General features: G+C 51.9%; 11 protein-coding genes across 11 annotated transcripts in view; 5 read left to right on the forward strand and 6 right to left on the reverse strand. All coding sequences in view use genetic code 12, as the record gives it.

Moving 5' to 3' along the window:
• The window catches only part of YOX1 (Yox1p), a gene marked incomplete at both ends in the record, with an annotated part of 987 nt that extends 378 nt beyond the window's left edge, over positions 1-609 (reverse strand). The window contains one exon of the mRNA XM_034157379.1: positions 1-609. This exon is cut by the window's left edge and continues 378 nt beyond it. Within this exon, the coding sequence (XP_034015160.1) occupies positions 1-609 (609 nt within the window).
• Positions 610-2235: 1626 nt separating this feature from the next.
• Positions 2236-4197, forward strand: PHM5 (endopolyphosphatase; the record flags this gene model as incomplete). Its single annotated transcript, XM_034157490.1, has 1 exon — positions 2236-4197. The coding sequence occupies one exon, from the start codon at positions 2236-2238 to the stop codon at positions 4195-4197; it is 1962 nt and encodes a 653-aa protein (XP_034015161.1).
• A 423-nt stretch (positions 4198-4620) lies between these two features.
• Positions 4621-5553, forward strand: RPP0 (60S ribosomal protein uL10; the record flags this gene model as incomplete). Its single annotated transcript, XM_034157601.1, has 1 exon — positions 4621-5553. One exon carries the CDS (start codon positions 4621-4623, stop codon positions 5551-5553), a length of 933 nt encoding a protein of 310 aa, XP_034015162.1.
• Positions 5554-5846: 293 nt separating this feature from the next.
• DIURU_000048 (uncharacterized protein) lies at positions 5847-6911 on the reverse strand (the record flags this gene model as incomplete). Its single annotated transcript, XM_034157712.1, has 1 exon — positions 5847-6911. One exon carries the CDS (start codon positions 6909-6911, stop codon positions 5847-5849), a length of 1065 nt encoding a protein of 354 aa, XP_034015163.1.
• Positions 6912-7588: 677 nt separating this feature from the next.
• SPS20 (Sps20p) lies at positions 7589-8470 on the reverse strand (the record flags this gene model as incomplete). The annotated part of the gene is made up of 1 exon (XM_034157822.1): positions 7589-8470. One exon carries the CDS (start codon positions 8468-8470, stop codon positions 7589-7591), a length of 882 nt encoding a protein of 293 aa, XP_034015164.1.
• A 515-nt stretch (positions 8471-8985) lies between these two features.
• Positions 8986-10074, reverse strand: DIURU_000050 (uncharacterized protein; the record flags this gene model as incomplete). The annotated part of the gene is made up of 1 exon (XM_034157933.1): positions 8986-10074. The coding sequence occupies one exon, from the start codon at positions 10072-10074 to the stop codon at positions 8986-8988; it is 1089 nt and encodes a 362-aa protein (XP_034015165.1).
• Positions 10075-10559: 485 nt separating this feature from the next.
• DIURU_000051 (putative N(6)-L-threonylcarbamoyladenine synthase) lies at positions 10560-11810 on the forward strand (the record flags this gene model as incomplete). The annotated part of the gene is made up of 1 exon (XM_034158044.1): positions 10560-11810. One exon carries the CDS (start codon positions 10560-10562, stop codon positions 11808-11810), a length of 1251 nt encoding a protein of 416 aa, XP_034015166.1.
• A 365-nt stretch (positions 11811-12175) lies between these two features.
• On the reverse strand, positions 12176-13162 carry DIURU_000052 (Smc5-Smc6 complex subunit; the record flags this gene model as incomplete). The annotated part of the gene is made up of 1 exon (XM_034158155.1): positions 12176-13162. One exon carries the CDS (start codon positions 13160-13162, stop codon positions 12176-12178), a length of 987 nt encoding a protein of 328 aa, XP_034015167.1.
• Positions 13163-13249: 87 nt separating this feature from the next.
• MLH1 (mismatch repair ATPase) lies at positions 13250-15331 on the forward strand (the record flags this gene model as incomplete). Its single annotated transcript, XM_034158266.1, has 1 exon — positions 13250-15331. The coding sequence occupies one exon, from the start codon at positions 13250-13252 to the stop codon at positions 15329-15331; it is 2082 nt and encodes a 693-aa protein (XP_034015168.1).
• Positions 15332-15602: 271 nt separating this feature from the next.
• Positions 15603-18374, forward strand: DIURU_000054 (uncharacterized protein; the record flags this gene model as incomplete). Its single annotated transcript, XM_034158377.1, has 1 exon — positions 15603-18374. One exon carries the CDS (start codon positions 15603-15605, stop codon positions 18372-18374), a length of 2772 nt encoding a protein of 923 aa, XP_034015169.1.
• A 146-nt stretch (positions 18375-18520) lies between these two features.
• ERG9 (bifunctional farnesyl-diphosphate farnesyltransferase/squalene synthase) lies at positions 18521-19864 on the reverse strand (the record flags this gene model as incomplete). Its single annotated transcript, XM_034158488.1, has 1 exon — positions 18521-19864. The coding sequence occupies one exon, from the start codon at positions 19862-19864 to the stop codon at positions 18521-18523; it is 1344 nt and encodes a 447-aa protein (XP_034015170.1).
• Between the last annotated feature and the right edge of the window lie 46 nt (positions 19865-19910).

Below are 19910 nucleotides of genomic sequence, written 5' to 3' on the forward strand. Positions count from 1 at the left end.
GTGGGCGCGGGGCATCATCACCGGCTTGGTGGGGGTCAGCAGCACCAACGGCATCGGCATCATCGCCATCGGGTGGTGAGGCGGCGGCGCCGGGTACATCATCGGCGCCATCACCATCGCCGGCGGCGGCGGCGGCACCATCATCACCGCGGGGGTCGGCGGCAATTCAGTAACTTCGCGCTCTTGGTTCAGGTGCTTGCGCAACAGCTGGCGCTTGTTCTGGAACCAGATCTGCACCGCCTTCTCCGTCATCAGCACCTTCGCGGCGATCTCCTGGCGGCGCTGCTTGTTCGGGGTCAGCCCCAACTCAAACTCTTTGTTTAAAATCAGCAACTCGTTGGGCAGGGTGCGCCGGCGCTTGCGCCGGGCGAGGGGGGCGTTGTCGATGCTGGGCTCCTGCGTGGGGTAGGTGGCGGGGGAGTGGGAGATGAATGCCCACGCCTTGTCCAGGGGCGGCGGCAGGCGCTTCAGCTGGGTAGGCGGCAGCGCCTTGGCGGAAGTGGGCGTGCTGGTGGCGTTGCTGGAAAGGCCACTGTCGGTGGCGCTAGTGCTGACACTGGAGGCAGTGCTGGCGATGCTGGAAGTGCTAGTCGACGGCGCCGGCGCCATGGCGACCGCAGCGCCAGCGTCGCGCGGCGCTCTAAGCTGGTAGCTGGCAAACTGGTCGATGGGGGGAAGCTTGGGGGTCGCCAGCAGGTGGATGAGCAGCGAGAGCGGCGGCAACAGCGGCGCCGGGGCACAGGGGGTTGTCGGTGGCAACAGCGGTCTCTTCGGTGTGTGGACAAACATGGCTTGGGGTACCAGGCGCCTCTGGCTCGGGAGCATGAAATATATATGACTTTTGCAGATCGCCCGACGCACCTAATTACCGTGGTGACGGGCGCCCAATACGGGTGTACAGGGCCCTGCGGTGGCGGGCGACCGTGTTTGTTTGTATTTACTGAGCAGCGGGGCGCGCGACGCGCGAGAATGTTTTGCAGGGGGGAGGGACCAGGGGGAGAGGTGTAGTCAGTGGTAGCGCCTATAGCGCTATATGCTAGTGGGGTAGCCATGCTGGCGGTGGTATCAATCAATTTGGATCACTGTCAGATCACCTATAGCGGTAGGTGTCGTGTGGTAACTAGGTACCTCCCTGCTAAGGTATCCCTTAGGTGACGCGCCTTATTTGGCGTGTTGCAGTGCGCAGCCCTGGCGCTGTGATTAATCGACGCACCCGCGACACAACAGGAAGAGTACGCCCTGTGCCGCCCGACGCGCGCAGCAAATATACGCTTTTACTATGGACCCCCAGCGCTCGATGACGCTGGCCAGGAACCAGCCCTACCGTTATGCCCCCCACTACTCGCGATTCGGCCTTACGTGATCTCGGTGCCCGCGCTAATAACCTGTTTACCAACATCAGGCGACTCCGTCCTTATTCTTACATCAATAGTCCTTTAAAATGGCTGTCGCCCCGTAAACCGTTGGAGCTGCCCCTGGACCCTGAGTGGTACCACCCGACTGTCGTCCATTATCCATTCCTGGACATATAGGGTGCGGGCTGGTGAATATGTCGAAGACGCAGCCCGCACCCACTAAACGTGCAATTTGTTTCCGGGTGCAGGGCGATTGTGCAGGCGATTGTGTGCGACCGCGGGGTCGGGTACCTCCCTCGAAAATCCACGCGACCGCGTTGGCATTTGGGAGAAAAAGCGTGCGACCGTGCCAGCGTGCCAGCGTGAATAGCGTGCGAGCGTGAAAGCGTGTTTTCCTGCTTTGCGACACGCTTCGGGTGCAGAATTGTGGTCAATGTGGCGTTTGTCGCTTTCAGCTATCCAAAGTGAGACACCTGGATGGGTGCATCGAGGCTTTGGTTAGCCACTAACAGACCACAGGTGGTGGGGTGCTGTTCCGCCGCTTCCTATTGGTGTGACCCCCACAAAAGTTGGCACCCAACCGCTCGTATCGTGATGCCATTAATCAGACACTTTTCCAGAATAAGGTTAGTAACTAAAGCACTCAATTAGTGCCAGAAAAGAATCCAATTATCAGACTTTTATGACGAATTGTATCTATTTCTCTGCTGCTTTGCTTCACTATGGGTTTTCTCATCTAGTTAACCTAGTAATTAAACTCGGTGCGCACATCACGTGACTCTCCGCAAACCAAGGACTCCGACCAAGGCTGACCGTCTTCTCTACCTCTCATACACTACCACCACCCCATTACCACCATTCGCTGCTGTGCTACTTGCCAATGCTGACTTTAACTCGCTTGGGAGCCCTCTTGGGGGCCCTAGCATTGGCGCTCGTGCTCTACCAACGGCACTGGCACCACCCAGTGCCGCCATGGGACCTCCATCAGCTTCCCGCTAACCCCGAAGCTGAGAACGACTTGAAACGCCTTGGCCTCACGCCGAAGCCACTGGTGAAAATCATCGACGACCAGGGCAACCAACGTGTTATCCATGGCCGCTTTCTCCACATCACCGATTTCCATCCCGATATCTACTATAAGGAAGGCCTGCTGATTCTGAACATGTGCCACAGCGGCAAAGGCAGTGATGGCGACAGGGCGCTGAAGTACGGCGACGCTGTGGTTGGCTGCGACGCCCCGTTAGCATTATTTAACGAAACCGTCCAGTACATCAAGGAAAACTTTAAGGATAAAATCGATTTCATCGTGTGGACGGGGGATAACATCCGCCACGATAACGACCGTGATTTCCCTCGTTCCGAGGCCGCCATCTTCCAGCTGAACGAAATGGTGTCCAACGTCCTCTTCGACGCTTTCAAGCTGGATAAGCTGTCGCTGCGAGCGCTCGACGTCGATTTGGTGCCCAGTTTGGGTAACAACGACGTCTACCCGCACAACTTGTTTGCCACTGGTCCCACGCTTCAAATCAGAGAGCTCTACCGGGTGTGGAAGGACTATATCCCCCACGTGCAATTGCACACGTTCGCTCAGGGGGCATACTTCTTCAAGGAGATTATCCCCAACCAGTTGGCAGTGCTCTCCATCAATACCTTATACTTGTTTGACCTGAACCCGCTTACTGACGACTGTGACAGCCCCAAAGACCCTGGCTATAAGGTGTTTGAGTGGCTTGGCTACGTGTTGAAGGAGATGCGGGCACGCAAGATGAAGGTGTGGTTATCGGGCCACGTCCCTCCCAATGAGAAGAACTACGACGTCACCTGTTTGAGAAAGTACGTGGTGTGGACTCACGAGTACCGTGACGTCATCATCGGCGGGCTTTATGGCCACATGAATATGGACCACTTTTATCCGTATGACTCCGTTAAGGCCTACAAGCTGATTGACGAGGATTTTGGTAAGCGTGACATTGCCAGCTTTGTCATTGACGATGCCTCTGACTCCGACTCCGACTCTGACGATGAATTTGACATTTTCGATGTCCACAATGATACCGAGCCTTACGGTGCCACCAACTACTGGAAGGTGTTCAACGAAGAGTACGACAACGAGTGGTTCCGTATTAAAGGAGGTGTGCCTTACAATAAGGTCAACTATATGGAGCTGGTCCGTGAAGACGTTTATGCCGATGTTAAGAAAAAGAAGAAGTCGGGTAAGCATGGCGAGCGGTACCTGGTGGCGCAAGTGGGCACGCTGATTGTGCCGACATTCAACCCTGGCTTCAGAGTCTACGAGTATAACATCCTGACGTTGCATGAGCAGGATGTGAAATTTGTCAGCTGGGACGAGTTCTTCGCTGGTGTCAATAAAGAAGTGTTTGGCCAAGATCAGGTCGTCGATTTCGGTAAAAAGAAGAAGAAGATTGACAGAGATGACAAGACGTTCCCTCCGAAAATGCCGAAGAAGGCTCAGTTGGGTCCTGCTTATACTCCTCAGTTGTTCACTCCCGAGCGCTATGTCCAATACTACCTTGACTTGGCTAGCGTCAACAACGGTAAGAAGAAGTTCGCCTACGAAATCGAGTATGCCTCGGAAGACGTCGGCTTAAAGACGTTGTTAGTTGACGAGTGGCTCAAATACGCTCGTAAACTCGGTGCTCCTGTCAATGCTGATGATGCTGACACTGATACTGTGGATACTAAAGGCAAGAAAAAGAAGGGTAAGAAAAAGAAGAAGGGGAAGAAGAAGAAGGGTAAGTTTGACGAAGAGAAGAAGATGTGGGAGGACTACCTCAAACACTCGTTTGCGCTGTGTGATTACGAAAACATGGGCTACGGTTAGACCCGTGGATATGACTTATGAAGACATCCTCAAATAAACAATTACTCGTATTAATGAAATTCATCATCCTTATCTTCTCTTCAGAAACATCACTGCTGCAATTTTCACTGCTGTTAGCGTATACTGTCAGGGGCCTGCGCACTAGCATTAAATCAAAAAGACAATTTAAGATGCTACAACACAATAACCGATCAACGAATGAATGAATGGGGGGGTTTGTGGGACTACGAAAACACCAATACTATATTTTTCAAATAGCTTTAATCTGGTACACCAGTTTAATGTGTGTTAACCTGTAATTGTAGTCACGTGCCTTAGGGTTACCGGCCCTCGCGGTCTAGCGAACGAAAAATCTTTTTCGCGCTGCCCGCCTGGTCTTCACCAACTGGTTTCCATTAAAAAGCCTCTTGTCAACAAGTCAAAATGGGTGGTACTAGAGAAAAGAAGGTTCAATACTTCGCCAAGCTCAGAGAATTGCTTGAATCGCACAAGTCGATCTTCGTCGTCGGTGTCGACAATGTCTCGTCGCAACAAATGCACGAAGTGAGAAAGTCTCTCAGAGGCCAAGCCACCGTGTTGATGGGTAAGAACACCATGGTGAGAAGAGCCTTGAGAGAATTCGTCGCCGACATGCCCGAATTCGAAAAGTTGATGCCCTTCATCAGAGGTAACGTCGGTTTCGTCTTCACCAACGGTGACCTTTCCACCATCAGAGACGCCATCACCTCGAACGTCGTTGCCGCTCCCGCCAGAGCTGGTGCCGTCGCCCCCAAGGACGTGTGGGTGCCTGCCGGTAACACTGGTATGGAACCCGGTAAGACCTCGTTCTTCCAAGCTTTGGGTGTCCCCACCAAGATTGCCAGAGGTACCATTGAAATTGTCTCTGACGTCAAGGTCGTCGAAAAGGACGGCAAGGTTGGTCCTTCGGAAGCCACTTTGTTGAACATGTTGAACATCTCGCCCTTCACCTACGGTTTGACTGTTGAACAAGTCTACGACCAAGGCCAAGTCTTCCCTCCCTCGATCTTGGACATCACCGACGACGAGTTGGTTGGCCACTTCGTCTCGGCCATCAACACCATCGCCTCGATCTCGTTGGCCCTTGGCTACCCCACCTTGCCCTCGGTTGGTCACTCGATCATTAACCACTACAAGGACTTGTTGGCCGTCTCGATCGCCACCGACTACACCTTCGAAGGTTCGGAAGCTATCAAGGACAGAATCGCCAACCCCGAAGCTTACGCCGCCGCCGCCCCCGCCGCTGCCGCTGCTGACTCGGGTGCCGCCGCCGAAGAAGCTCCTGAAGAAGAAGAAGAAGAATCCGACGACGACATGGGCATGGGTCTCTTCGACTAAGCGTAAAGTATTTGTAATATAGATACGACAGGTTAACAACTTGTAGATTATAATACCACTCAGTGGTGTCTGTTCTTTCAGGAACATGTGGGACATATTCAAACGAAGACATGGTAAACACATTCCGTTTTTTTGCTATGATGGCCTCTTCAATCGTGTAGAGAGTAGACAATAATCAAAACTACTTTAGCATGTCGCATAGATCTTTGCAGTCACACGATACTATTGTATTGATTATGACAAAGATGTGAAATGTCACCTTGATAAGCATAGCAGACTGGCTTGAGTGTATTCTATCTTTCACGACGCTTGATCCGCTCGCTGCCTGCTATAGGTATGGTATCCCAATTCAAGGTCAGCGTCAGACGGGGAGCGAAATCGTTGATCATTGTGTAGTACTGACGATTACCGGAGGATGGTCGCTTCACAAATACCTGATGAAAGTAAACGTACATCTTTAGCTTCGGCAAATGACCTTTTTCGAAGTACACTTTCTGTGGCCTTTTCATTGAGAAACATTTCTGCAATGGCCTGGGCCAGTTCTCATAATGTGACCCATTGCCAATTTCAAGATAAGTAAGCAGTAATTGGAATGGTTCAACACAGCTCAAAGGAGCGTGGGTTACGTCATTCAAAACTAACCGTTTGATTGTTGTAGGAAAGTGTTTCATTATACTTTGACAGAGACTTGGTTGCGATATGAACAAATCCTGCAAAGAAGTCAACTGGGCTGCCAAGCGGTAGATATTACTGTCGCTGTTATTGACTGCATTCACGAGGGATAGTTGTTTGACTGAAGAAAGATCAATGCATTCCGCTATCTTTCGGAAATTCCCAAACACGAGAAGATTGTCAACTCTCAATTTGTAAGGTGGGAATTCATAGGAAGCACCTCCCACTAACGTAAGTCGTGAAAGGGATTGGGTAGTGAAAAGCTTTGGGTTTGACAATTGTATATCATATGGAGCCTCTCCGAAATCTTGAATACGCCTGAAAAACACCACTTTGGCTGGTTTGAATCGTTTCCTGACATCTTTACATGGTGTTTTGACAGACAGCATCCCAATCAAAAGTAGCTTACCAGGCCATTTGAACTCACTTTGTAACAAAGTATTAAATTGTGAGCCTGAAAGAACCAGCCAACAGATCAAGTCCTCAATATAGTCATGTAAAACCGGATTTCCAAAGTCAATCACATACACTTGTCGAAATAATCTTAACTTGGCAATATGATCAACTCCTTTGGAAAGCGTTAAGAAAGGGTATACACGATGTTGAGGAAGAAAGTCGAGAACCCGAGCGAGAATCTCCAAAGGTAAGTCACCAAAAGGGTTCAATTCCTTCTCCGACTTTATCATTCAAGCCCAAAATGACACTTATAACTGTGAGTTCATTGCCTATATAAATGATCGATTTCAGGGGAATCTAATTGTGAGACGACATCCCAACAAATGTGCGCCAGATTTTGTGTAGACAACAATAAGTGTTGGACAATAGACATTATTAATTTACATGTCAATCAGGAGACGTGGTGACACCCGTGCATAAACAATAATGGAAACTCGAACCTTGATGTATTCTTTGCGAGTTGTATTAACTCAGTTCAAAATCATAAAACTCTGACAATTTTCACGAATGTGACCAAAACCAAAGATGTAGGATCTCAAATCTTCAGTCAATTAACTTTTCAAAGAAAAAAAAGAGAAAAAAAAAAAATTGATCCAAAGTCTTTAAAGTAGTAGTACAACTAAAGAAGCTGTATAATGTTGAAAAAAAAATGACACCGACGTGATTCGAACACGCGCATCTTACGATAACAGAAACCCCAACCTCACAGTTGAGAAGCTAAACGCTTGAGTCTGCCGCCTTAGACCACTCGGCCACAGTGCCTTGGTTGAGAGCCCTTGCCAAAATGTACTACCGACGATATCGAATGAAAGCCAACTTTGGCTCGAATTCGCTTCAAAAACACTCCTCTCTCCTAAATTCTTTACTTAAAAAATGTGTTATTCATACCGACATACGTGTGGTGCGCTTAAAGCTTACTTTGGGGGTCCAGGTTAGCGGAGATGATCGCTTGCGGGTAGAAGGCGTTGGTGAAGCCACCAATGTGCCAGATACCACCATCGACGATTTGGATGGTACCGGTGACGTAGTCAGCGGCAGGCGAGAACAAGTACACCGTCAGCTCGGCGATGTCCTTGGTGGTCCCGAATCTTTGCAAGGGCACCTTCAGTTCCATACCGGGGGCGCCGTCTTCGGCGGGAGGCGCCAACCGGGCAAAACCTTCGGTGCCGTCGATGAAACCAGGGGCAATGCAGTTGGATCTGATGCCCAAGGGCCCCAATTCCACCGCCAACGCGTTCAGCAACGCGTCGACCCCAGCCTTGGCCGCACCCACGTGCAATTGGAACGGCACCCCGTAGTAGTGCAACGTCGCTGAAACGAAAAGAATCGCCCCCTTGTTCTTTCTCAATTCGTCGAAAGTCGCCTTGACCGTGTTGTACGACCCCAACAAGTCGATCGACACCACCAGCTTAAACGCATTGGAGGACAAGTGGTTGAAGTCGGACAAGAAGTTACCGGCAGCGCCAGCAATGACAAAGTCAATACGGCCAAGCTCACGCACAGTGCGGTCGGCAGCGTCCTTTAATTGCTGGACTTCACGAACGTCGACGGCACCGATGCCAATGACTTTAGCGCCGGGGCGGAGCTGAGCGATTTCCTTAGCCGCGGATTCGGTCTTGGCCACGTTACGACCAATAATGGCAGCGTCGGCACCTAACAACACCATCGCTTCCGTTTGCACCCGGCAAATGGTCCCGGCACCGCCGGTGACGAACACCACTTTGCCCTTGAAGATGTCGGGCTTCCAGGGACTGTTTTTGACGAACGATTGGTCAAGGGTGTTGGGCATGGTAAAAATTTAGTTTATAAAATTGAGGATTCAGGCTCAGGGTGAGGTGGGGAGGGTCTTATAAAGGGGTACGGGGGAGGGGTAGTTTTCACATGGGGTAGGCGGCCTGCATGTAACCTACACAGTGAGAATCGCTGCCATAACTGTGCGGAGGGCCGAGGCAGCGATCGCGGCCTCGGTGTAAAAATTTGCGGGGCACCACAGTTTCTCCTAAAAAAATTAGAACACTAATCAGGACCTGTATGATCACGTGACCAAGACTGTTCCCATTTAGTGAATGGTGGGGTAGTAGTGGGGTGAAAAACGGCCACCCCATATAATTGGTAAAACGCCGAATTAAACCAATAAATACTTCGAATATTGCGATTCCGTCCATGTAGTATTTGTCTACAATTCCGCAATTTCCAGGAATTGTTTTCCCGATTTTATTATCCGTCCCTAAATAAATACGCCCACCGAGTAAGGGGCGTGTGTCTATACGTCTATAATACAATAAACAGATTTCGTGGTATGGGTCACGCCAACCGCAGCTCGGCACCGGTGCCCATGTAGGTGTCTAACCGCTTCAACGCTACCTGGTAGAGCAAGAGCATGATGGAGCTCTGGACCCCCGTCCAGATACACCGTGGCCCCACCCCCAGAAACACGCCGAAGATGCCCTCCGCTCGGTAGATCAGGTCGAGGGCGCGTGCCGTACTTGATCGCGCCAAAAGCCGCGCCTGCCACCCAGAAGCAGCGGTAGTGGAAGATGGCGTCGCCGTCGCCGTCTGGATACGGGTCTTGATCACATCTAATGGCGTGGTTAATGTACCGGCAAGGGCGCCGGCGGCGGCACCGGTGGCAAGCTCCACGGGGACACTGAGGTCCTTGGAGTGGTTATTGCAATATATGGCGAACTGGCGAAACTTCTCGTAGAAGGCGAACTGCAATGCCGAAAACGGTAAGTCACGGAGCAACGTCTCTTTGTAGCCAAAGGTCAACGTGCGCAACCCCTCGGTGCGCTTAATCTGGCGGACGGCGTCGATCAACCCTTTATAGTTATAGCCGCACCCTTTGGTGTAAGGGTTGTTATAGCGCCCTTGGAGCTGTAACCGCGTCTTGAGCACCTCCAGTGGCACGTAGAACACACTCAGCGCCAAGTCACCTAAAATACCCGAAAGGAAAAATGATAACGTCTCTGGCATCTGCCACAGCAACATCTGGCGCTTAGAAAACTCGTAAGTAGCGAAAAACGCCGCTGTTGACGGTAACAGCCCGAGCGCCGCCGGCGCGTACCCAGCGTAGAGGCCGCGGAACACCCCTTCGGTGGTGGCGATCCGTTTATAGGCGCTGACCATATTGTGATAGTTTGGGTTATTGGGGAACCCCTGCTGCCTCGTTTTCACCGTGTCCAACGAGTGCATCACCAGGTCGCCGACAAGGCCGCCAAACCCCCCGGCAAGCATACAGTAGAGCACGGGCAGCTGGTCGTCGTCGCCGTCGATAGGGTCTTGAGGGGGCGCTGGCGCCAGCGGCAAGGGCTCCAGCTTACGCGATAGGAGGGGGTCGTGGCGCACGGCGGGGTCGAAGCCCACGGGAATCGTCAGCGTGGTGTATGACTGCATCCCCGCCTTGGACAACACGAGCACACTGGTTGGTTGGCCTTGGGGTCCAGACGGCCTATGGCACAAAGGTTTTTTCAGGCGCCGCGCCCCGGCGCCTGCGCGACCCGCGGAATCGATGGCCCTGGTAACTGATGGCGAACGGAACGGAGTTTGGCGAGGGGGAGTTTCCGTAACGAGGTTGCTTCCGAGACGACACGGAGCCAGCGGCTATTAAATTACTACAAGTCGGTGGTAGGAGGTGGCAACTTGCTCCGTGACTATCTCCGCCTCACGCTAACTTCTCAGTGGCAATTGGTTCTACCAATAACTCTAAGCACTATACTATTTGCTGGTGGCAATTAATGACTCTTCACTACGGTAAAAATGTATCATTTAGTTAAGGCATAGGTCTGGGGTGAATCGCGCTTACTTAAGCGTGGTTCCCCGATTTGCAGCCATCTTGTGTGTCCCCGTGCGACTCTCTGCCCATCAATAAGAGCCTCACTATGCTCACGTCTCGCCTCAGCCTCAGGCTCGTACGCCACGCCCGACGAAGTTACCGAGTGCTTGCCCTTGAATCCTCATGTGATGATAGCTGCGTGGCTCTCTTAGAGAAGCAAACTCCCGCTGGTCGTCCCATAGTGGTGGACCATTATAAGCTGACTTTATCACTGGCAGCAGCGGGCGGCATCATCCCCACTGCTGCACAAGTGTTTCACAACTATACCATCGGTGGACTTGTGGATAAAATGGCCACCACCTACAATTTTGATCAGAATCCGCCTGACCTCATTTGTGTGACTAAAGGACCAGGAATGGCAGGTTCTCTTACCGCGTCAATCCAGCTTGCTAAAGGACTAGCACTCGCTTGGAAAGTACCGTTAGTGGGTGTGCATCATATGTTGGGTCATTTACTCACTCCGCAACTCGATGTCGATGTTAAATACCCGTTTCTCAGCTTGTTGTGTAGTGGCGGCCACACCATGCTTGTGTACTCCAAAAGTGTGGGACACCATGAGGTAATCATCAATACCATGGACATTGCTGTTGGCGATTCTCTTGATAAATGTGCTCGTGAGATTGGCTTTTATGGTAACCAGCTTGCTCGAGAGATGGAAAAGTATATTCGGAATAACCCATGGCCAGCTGAAACTACTGCTACTGTTACTGAGCCTCCTATTGACTTAGCATTAGGCTTACCGATGAAAGGACCTAAGTATCTTCGGTTTCCCGATAAGATTGAGTTCACTTTCGCATCGTTTCTTCTGAGAGTACAAACCACCTTAAAACGTCACCCTGACGCTATCGACGAAAAACAACGCCAATACATGGCTCACCACATCCAGAACATGGCGTTTGACCATATCATTGACCGTATCAACGTGGCATTGATGATACACGGCACAAACAAAAAGCTATGTCCCACTGCCGATGGTAAGTTTGATGGTGTAATCGACATTGTCTGTTCTGGGGGAGTGGCTGCCAATAAACTGCTTCGTCATAAGCTTTCTCATAACCTCAAGTTCAGAGAAACTCTTGGCCATGAACCTACATTCCATTTCCCTCCGCTTGACCTTTGCACTGATAATGCGATCATGATTGGCCTTGCTGGCATCGGACAATTTGAGAAACTCCGAATCATGTCCGATATGCTGATGGTGGCTCGACCAAAATGGCCGATAAACGAGCTTATGGATGAGCTGTGGGTTCACGTAGATGATGCCACTTATGATAAAGTAACCAAATATAACCTGTAAATAGACCACTTTAATGCCTTACGACACAACCAAAAGGGTTGAAAATCAAAGAATAACACCAGGAGATTGATTAGAGAAACGTGTAGACCTCTAGAGGGCAAAAAGTATGCATCAAAGGGGAATCGAACCCCTGGCTCCACCTTGGGAAAGTGAAATGTTACCACTACACCATTGATGCGCGTTAAAAAATAAATTTTGGCGCTTTATTGTACCAGCCTGATATAAGTAGTGACTTTCAATTCGGGCAGTTTTCACCCAATTGTTGATTTTGTTACTGATCTATATATTTCACTTACCTATTACACAAAACAATTAACCCAAACCTGTGAAAAGTCGTCACAATCGTACAAAATTAACCGCAAGTCTCACGCGAACTCGCTGTCGTTCCGGTGGCCCAAATACAGCTCTGTGATAGCATACTTCTCTACAAGCTTCTGCCACGTGTCGTAGTCAAGCAGCAATATCTGGTGGTTGATGGTAACGTCGTCGTTACTCTCCAATTCCGGTTCTTCCTCATCATCATCATCTTCGTCCTCGTCTTCTTCATCGTCTTCGTCCTCTTCATCGTTAGCATTCTGGTTACTATTAGTGTTAATCATCTTCACCATGGGCTCGCCGTTCTCGAGAAACAACCGCACCCGCATATCCTTAATAAGGAAACTAGTATAGAACAAATTCTCCACCAGCTGGGCAAAGCTATCGGGGTCAAGAAAAAACCGACAAAACGGCACCCCGTGCTTGCGGTCGGCTTCAGGCTTCGCCTCGTATATGTGGTATACTCGCTTGACCATCTTCGCCGTATTATTCACTTCATCTTCCTGGATATCCTCAGCTCGGAGGTGGGTGGCTCGCGTCTGGGGCTGGTTACCCGTATCGTCAACAATGCGTGCCCGACGCTCCACCCGCCGTCTCTCTTGCTCCAACGGTCCATTAAGGAAATCACACGGTACGGGACGAGAAGACTTCTCATAGTATAAAGCGCCAAGCCTCATCCAGTTGTGCATGTTGAAGTGCTCCTCGCTCCACTTGCCGTCGTCGTCGCGGTAGTGGTCGCCATCAGGGACATCTTCGGTCAAAAACCGCTTGAGGTGCTTGGTAACATCGTCAACCGATAGCAAAAGCCCCTCCTTCAGAAACTCAAGCTTTTGCACGTAGGTGGCGATTTTCTGGGTGACGGCAGCGAGCGCCTCCAGGTCGCGGGCATAGAGCCCTAAACTGGTAGTCCGGTTGACTAAGGTCCACACGTCTCTGAGATCGCTAAGCAACTCAGTGGGAGCAGCGCCAGCGTTGTCGCATTTGGCGAGCAAGGCGGTGGTGCGGTTGGAGACCTCGAGCTCGACCCCGTCCGCCATTGTGCAAAATGCCAGATGGTGTCCCACCGCTACGCGCGGCTCCCCGATGTGGCGAGGGATGGGAAAACAACGCTGACGGCAGGGCTTATGTACACTACCACCCCGCGCCTTGATGAGATCAAGCGCACAATACGCGTATATCAGGGTTTAAAGACGATGGCAATCACGGTGCTTGACGCCGATGTTGTCAACAAAATCGCTGCTGGCGAGGTGATTATGCGACCTGCCAATGCGGTGAAGGAATTGCTTGAAAACGCCATCGACGCCGGCGCTACCCTGGTGGAGATCGTGGTGGTGGATGGCGGCCTTAAACAGCTCCGCATCAGCGATAACGGCCACGGCATTGCTCGTGAGGATTTACCATTACTATGTCAACGGTTTGCCACTCTGAAACTACGCACGTTTACTGATTTACAGACTATCGCCACCTATGGTTTTAGAGGCGAGGCATTGGCCCTGATCTCCCATATTGCTCGCGTCCTGGTGACGACGAGAACCGCTGACGATACTGTGGCACTGAAGGCTTACTATACTGATGGGAAGCTTGCTACCCTGAATTTTAAGCCCCTGGATAAGGACCCTGAGACGTTAATCAAGCGCACTGCTGGTACTGTGGGCACAACTCTTGTGGTGGACGATATGTTCTATAACTTACCCAACCGGCTCAAACTGATGCGGCTGAAGCTGGAAGAGCTTACCAAGATTGTGGAAGTGGCTAGTCGCTACGCTATTCATAGAGGGGATACTTGTGCCATTAGAGTATTGACTAAAGAGCTGATGGTACCTTTAGTGAGCTCACGCGTGGGAATGCCATTAGCTGACCGTATGCGTCAAGTACTGGGCCAGGCAGGAGAGACGCTAGAGCTTGAGATTGACGCTGAAGCTGAAGACGGACTCTATCTTATAAAGGGACTGTTATCGTCACCAAATTTCGTATCAAAGAAGAAAGTGGCTCCGGTGATCTTCATCAATGATCGGTTAGTCACCTGTGAACCGTTAAAGAGAGCAGTTAACGCCGTCTACGCCAATTTGCTCCCACGAGGACTGTACCCTTTCTACTACTTATCATTAACCATCGACCCTCACTCAGTGGATGTCAACATGCACCCGACAAAAAGTGAGGTACGGTTCCTTCATGAAGACGAAATCATCCAAAGAGTATCGGATGCGGTATACCAACGACTCCAGGAGGTGGATACTGCTCGTTCGTTTGCCAGCCAGCAACAACCTTTAAGCAAACGATCACTGACATCAATGGAGCTGGCAACAAAGAAGTACCGTCAAGATAGTAAACTCGTACGAGTGGATGCTAGCCAGCTGAGAATCACACGGTACTTGGAGCCTCGACCCTCCCAACTACCAACTAACGATGAAGAAGACAGCTTCAACGAAAGTGACGAAGATAACAGTATGGAGGAAGAAGAGTCGAGCCCTGCTGCTGAAACATACGATACTTCAGGACGATTCCTTGATAATGACCATATTGATAGCATCGACGTTAACTACGATCTCGCCAGTATTCATGAACTACGCCAGGAATACGTCACCCACGTGTCTCGGGCTCTTACCAAAGCGTTTGCTAATGCTGCCTACGTGGGCATGGTCGACCCCGAAAAGCGACTCGTGTGTTTCCAGTACGGCGTCAAACTCTACCTCGCCGATCTTGCTGCTGTTTTGAACCAGTTCATCTACCAGTTGTGCCTTGAGGATTTTGGTCGGTTTGGCATTTACGAGTTGAACCCCCCGGTGCCGCTAACCTCGATACTTGCGGGGTTTGATGACGTCGACGGCGTCATCGCAGGGCTAGAGACGATTCGGCCGATGCTTCGAGCCTATTACCGCATGGGGATTGAAAATGGCCACTTAACCCTGTTGCCGCTTATTGTGTCGGGTTTGGAGCCCGCGCCAGAGAAGCTTCCCTACTTGTTAACACGGCTAGCGTCGGTGCCCCTCGATGACGAAAAATCGTGGTTCGACCACGTCCTGCGCCAGTTTGCCCTCTTTTTCATCCCCCCACCTAATACGGCTACCGAAGACGCCGATAACCTCTTAGATCTCTGGGTATTTCCCGAGCTTAGGCGCCGCTTCGTCGCCCCGACCCTGCTCCACCAGGACGTCATCGAGATCGCCGACCTCCCCGGGCTCTACCGTGTGTTTGAACGCTGCTAGAACCAAACATCCTGATCCCCGAAGGTCGCCTCCCCACACCCGGGGACCCAGCGAAGGAATCGCCAATTTTTCCCCCCACATCTTTACCTGTTATGGAAACGCCCCTATCGCACTATCACACTCGGTTTTTTTGCACATGCTCGCACGGGCGCACTTTTTTCCCTAGCTATATTAAAGGTTGACGCGACCCCGCTCAACTAGGAAATCCGAGCCCAGGTGCGATATAACTGACCCCGTGTTCGCCCCCTGAACAGTATCCGACCCCACGGCCATGATCATCGAAGACGGGATCCACGACCCGGTGATGCGGGCGCTCAACTTAGGGCTGTACCCGCGCGCCGTTGCCGCCGACAACTCCTGGGCCCACCTGCCCCAGCCGTTCGACCGCATGGTCTACTGTGACTACCACGTCAGCCGGTTAATCGCCACCGAGTTCCACGGCGACGAATTGCCCGACGACAGCCACGTCCTGGCTGAAGCGAAACAGACGTTGCTCGACTTGTTCAGCGTGCTCGACAACGTGTCGCTGCTGACGATGGAATACGAGGAACGGCTCTATTATAGCGTCATCAGAGCCCACATGTGCTTCTTGGACGGGCGCATGGACGAGATGAAGCAGGTGCTCACCCTGATTACGGTGGTGCGCCAAGGCGCCGCCGCCCCGACGCTGGCGCTGGTCCACCACCTCCAGTTCGTGCTGTACGTCACCGTGCGCTACTACGTGTTGTTGGGGCTCACCAATTGGAAGTACTGGCTCGACTACCTTACTCTGTTTGCCGAGCTGTTCACTAAGACTCAAGTGGCCGCCAACCACTGGCTCCGCAATTTGTACTACGAATTGGGGCTGACGCTTGCGCTGAACGGCCAGCTCACCTGGGGCGACATCCTGGAGCTTCTGTTTGCCAAAAATGAATTAAGCGTCACTGGGTTCTGCCTGTACCTCATCTTACACACCAAGCTTAGTGACACCAAGTTCATCGAACAGTTTATGGCGTGGTTGGACCAGAGCATCCTCGCCAAGATCAATGACCCGCGCCACCGGTTCCCCGACGCTGCCCAGCTGACGCCCGAAATCGAAGCGTTCGTCACTCAGCTCTACGAGCTGGTGGAGTCGTTCCACCGCATCGCCCTGACCGCTCCCGTGCGCACCCGCCAACGGTTGCTTAAACCGCTGACGCTGCACCAATTCTTGTTGGCCCAGCTCCTGCGTACTTATCAACTGAAACAGGTGACGGCAAACTTGATCTATACGTTGATCTCCATCGACGAAAACGACGAGGCGTTGGCCGCGTTTGAAACCATCATCCAATACCTCAAATTGGATGAAGCCCACAGCCACGGCAATATCGACGACGTGTTGTCGGTGATCAACTTATATCTGACGTGTCTTTTGAAGCTTAACCCCAAGAACGGCGCCCGCTTCTTGTACCTGGACGACACCTCGGTGCTCCATAAGCTCAAGCAAGCGGAGAAGAAGTTACAGGAATACCTCGATAAGTTCTGCGAGTACGCTGAAATCTCCGTCACCGGTGACGATGACGACCTCGGGTTCTTATACAAGAAGTACAACCCCAATTTGACCGGTGTCGACCGGCTGACGTTGGTCGACGTCGTGCTGCAAGGGTACTACGCCCTCGGCCAGTTTGAGGACGTCACCGCATCTCGTCTCAGCCCTACCCTCGAGCAAATGGGCACGGCCCTGGATCAAGCGCTCAATCAATACCGTCGCGCCGTCATCATCAACACTACTGGCAACCCGCACTATCTCTATACTTACTCGCGGTGCCTTGCCACCATGGGCCGCCTCAAACCGGCTTTGAAGTTGTGCAAGTTCACCCTCAAAAAGTACCCGGAAACGTTTAATACCTGGAACTTGATGGTGCTTATATTGTCGGCCTTCGAAACTAACCGCCACGGCCAAGGCGTCGTCACCAGCCAGACAGAGCTGGAGAAGTTCATTGAGAACGCCCTCAACATCGCTTCGCTCTACAACCAGAAAAACCGCGGCCGGGTGTCGTTGGAAACCCGGTACGAGATTCTTCAATTGAAGCTTACTCAATTGGCCGTGCTTGAGCAGAACCATGGTGTCAACTATATCTTAGAGCATATGACCGACTTATTCGTGTTGTACCAGGAGTTGTTTGAGACTACACCCTCTGCGCAGCCTCTGGGCAAAGTGGTGCTGCTGGTGCACGATTCCACCTGGAGTCACCGCCCCAGTGTCATTGACCCGGCGTCGAAGAAGGACACCCACGCCGATGAAATTACTCCCCATGCTAACGGCCACGTGGTGAAGATCAGCGGTCAACACAGCCACTCGACGCTGCGTCGTCATCTGCTTTCGCTCGACCGTTTCCGCCGGTCGCTGAAGCACGCGAAGCCGACATCGGCGCCCGCTCCTGCTGTTCCTACCACTACCGCCGCCGCCGCCGCTGCCGCCTCCGTACTGCGTCAAGCGCTGGTTAAACGGCCGCAAACGTCACAAGAACGTACCGAAGTCACCGAACGCAAAATCCTCCAGGAATTGTGGTTGTGGACATCTCGTGTTTACATGCGGGTGGGACTTGCTGACGAAGCCGAACAATGTCTTGTGGAAGCGGAGCTGATCTATGAACCCAACGTGCGTACTTACACCGCCTTGGGTTACTTGACCAGTGAACTGCGTAAGTTCTTAGCCCTCCAGGAGTTTGAGAGACTGTTGGAGATCATGACCACCACCGGCTCGCCCTTGAGCGACTACGGCTTAACTCTTTTGGGCCTTGCTAAGTTATTCATCCTCGACGACAGACCTGAACTGCTGTTGTTCATCTCGGCGGAGGACCGCAAGGCAGGGCTTATCCGTCTCAAGGCGTTGTTGGAAGAGTACGCCGCCACCTGGGGCTACGGTTATACAACCCCCGAGGTGTGGTACTTTTTGTCGAAGATTTATGAAGTTGTCGACGACAAAGTCCTCCTCAAAAAGCTGTTGTGGCGGTGCATCGAGCTTGAAGATTACCGTCCGGTGCGCGCATTTAACACCCTCGAAGGGTTCCGGACATTATAGACACCCTCTATTAATGACATAGCTAGTACAAACAAGAACCAACTCAATTGTATAAACATTGAAAATGGAGAAAAAAACCTCCGTTATAGATCTTATGACTTATTTCTTACTATATCTTAACGACAAAAGACAATCAGTGTCAAGGGCTAGAAGCCAATGGCGCCAGCGACGAGGCAATAGAGCGCGCCACCGACAACGAGAAGCAACCCGAGCTTCACCATCCGAATGTTGGACTTCTCCTCGTCGATGATTCTTTGCGTCGCCTTGTCGGTGGGAGCACGAGCCGCAATCACCACCTCGGTCTCCGTCGGCTGGCGGGGCTTTCTGTCCTTGGGAGGCGGCGCCAGCGGGTACATCGACTCGCAGAACTGTTCGATCTCGCCACATTTGATCCCGATCTTGAGGTAGTTGGGGTCGTTGACGTTCAGCTTGTGGTTGATTTCACGGATGTAACGACGGAAGATGTTGACGACACCAGGCATAGTTCTCAGCTCCAAGATTAACTGGCAGGTAGTGCCCTTGCGGATCTTGACGTTCTTGTGCATCACCTCGGGGTTGTTGTACACCAACGCCAACGTCGCCACCGCCATCACTTGAGGGATAGCACAGAAGTTGAACGACGACGGGTCGTTGACTCGGGCAAGGTACTCGAGCACGTGACGGACGTGGCCGAGGGCATTGAGTACAAGGTCGTTGATGCACCACAACGCCTGTTCGCGATGATCAGCATCCTTCAATTGGGGCAATTTTTCGGCGTACTTGGACCAGATCTCCTTGGGCCAGAACGAGCGGCCGTCGTCAAGGTCCTCGCGGTAGTCACGGATGATGTTGGTCTTTTGCAAGAACAACCCCATCAGCTCGGCACGCACGTAGCCTTCGTTGTTGAGCTTAGGGTCACAGAAGTCGGCTTGAGCCATCAATTGAGTCAACCCTTCACCAACAAGACCAGCGACATAGTGGCAGTACAAGTCGTAGTCCTTGACGGTCTGCACGCCGTTGTGGTTGAAGTTGTCGTCCAAAATGTAGTCGGCCATGCCGTTACCCATTTTGTGGGTGATGTCCTTGATAATGTCCTGGTACTGGGGCTTAAGCTTGTGGTACTCGGCTAAGATGACGTCGAACTCTTCGAGCACCGCCTTGTCCTTCTCCTTACTGTCGTGGAAGGTCCAATCGGTGGTATTGAGCTTGTCGTCAAACAGACGAAGCAACGGCACCTTCACCTTAGCATCAATGGTCATATCGTCCTCGACGGTGTCCAACGCCCGCAACACCAAGTAGAACAACATCACGGCATCGCGTAGTTCCGGGTGGAGCTCACGGATGACGGCGGCAAACGATCTCAGCGTCAAGTTTAAGAGCTCGTAGCACCGTTGCAACAGTTTCGGCAGTGACTTGAGGTCCTGGTAGTGCACGGGCAAGCGGAACCAAAGGAGTTGCAAGACCGAAAACGCCTCCAGCGGATGCGTGAGCAACTCAGCCAATTTACCCATGGTGAAGTTTAGGAGGTGACAATGAGGGGGGCTGGTAAGGAGGGTG

The sequence above is a fragment of the Diutina rugosa genome, assembly GCF_008704595.1.
Source record: "Diutina rugosa strain CBS 613 chromosome Unknown scaffold28_size161324, whole genome shotgun sequence".
NCBI classification, from domain to species: domain Eukaryota; kingdom Fungi; phylum Ascomycota; class Pichiomycetes; order Serinales; family Debaryomycetaceae; genus Diutina; species Diutina rugosa.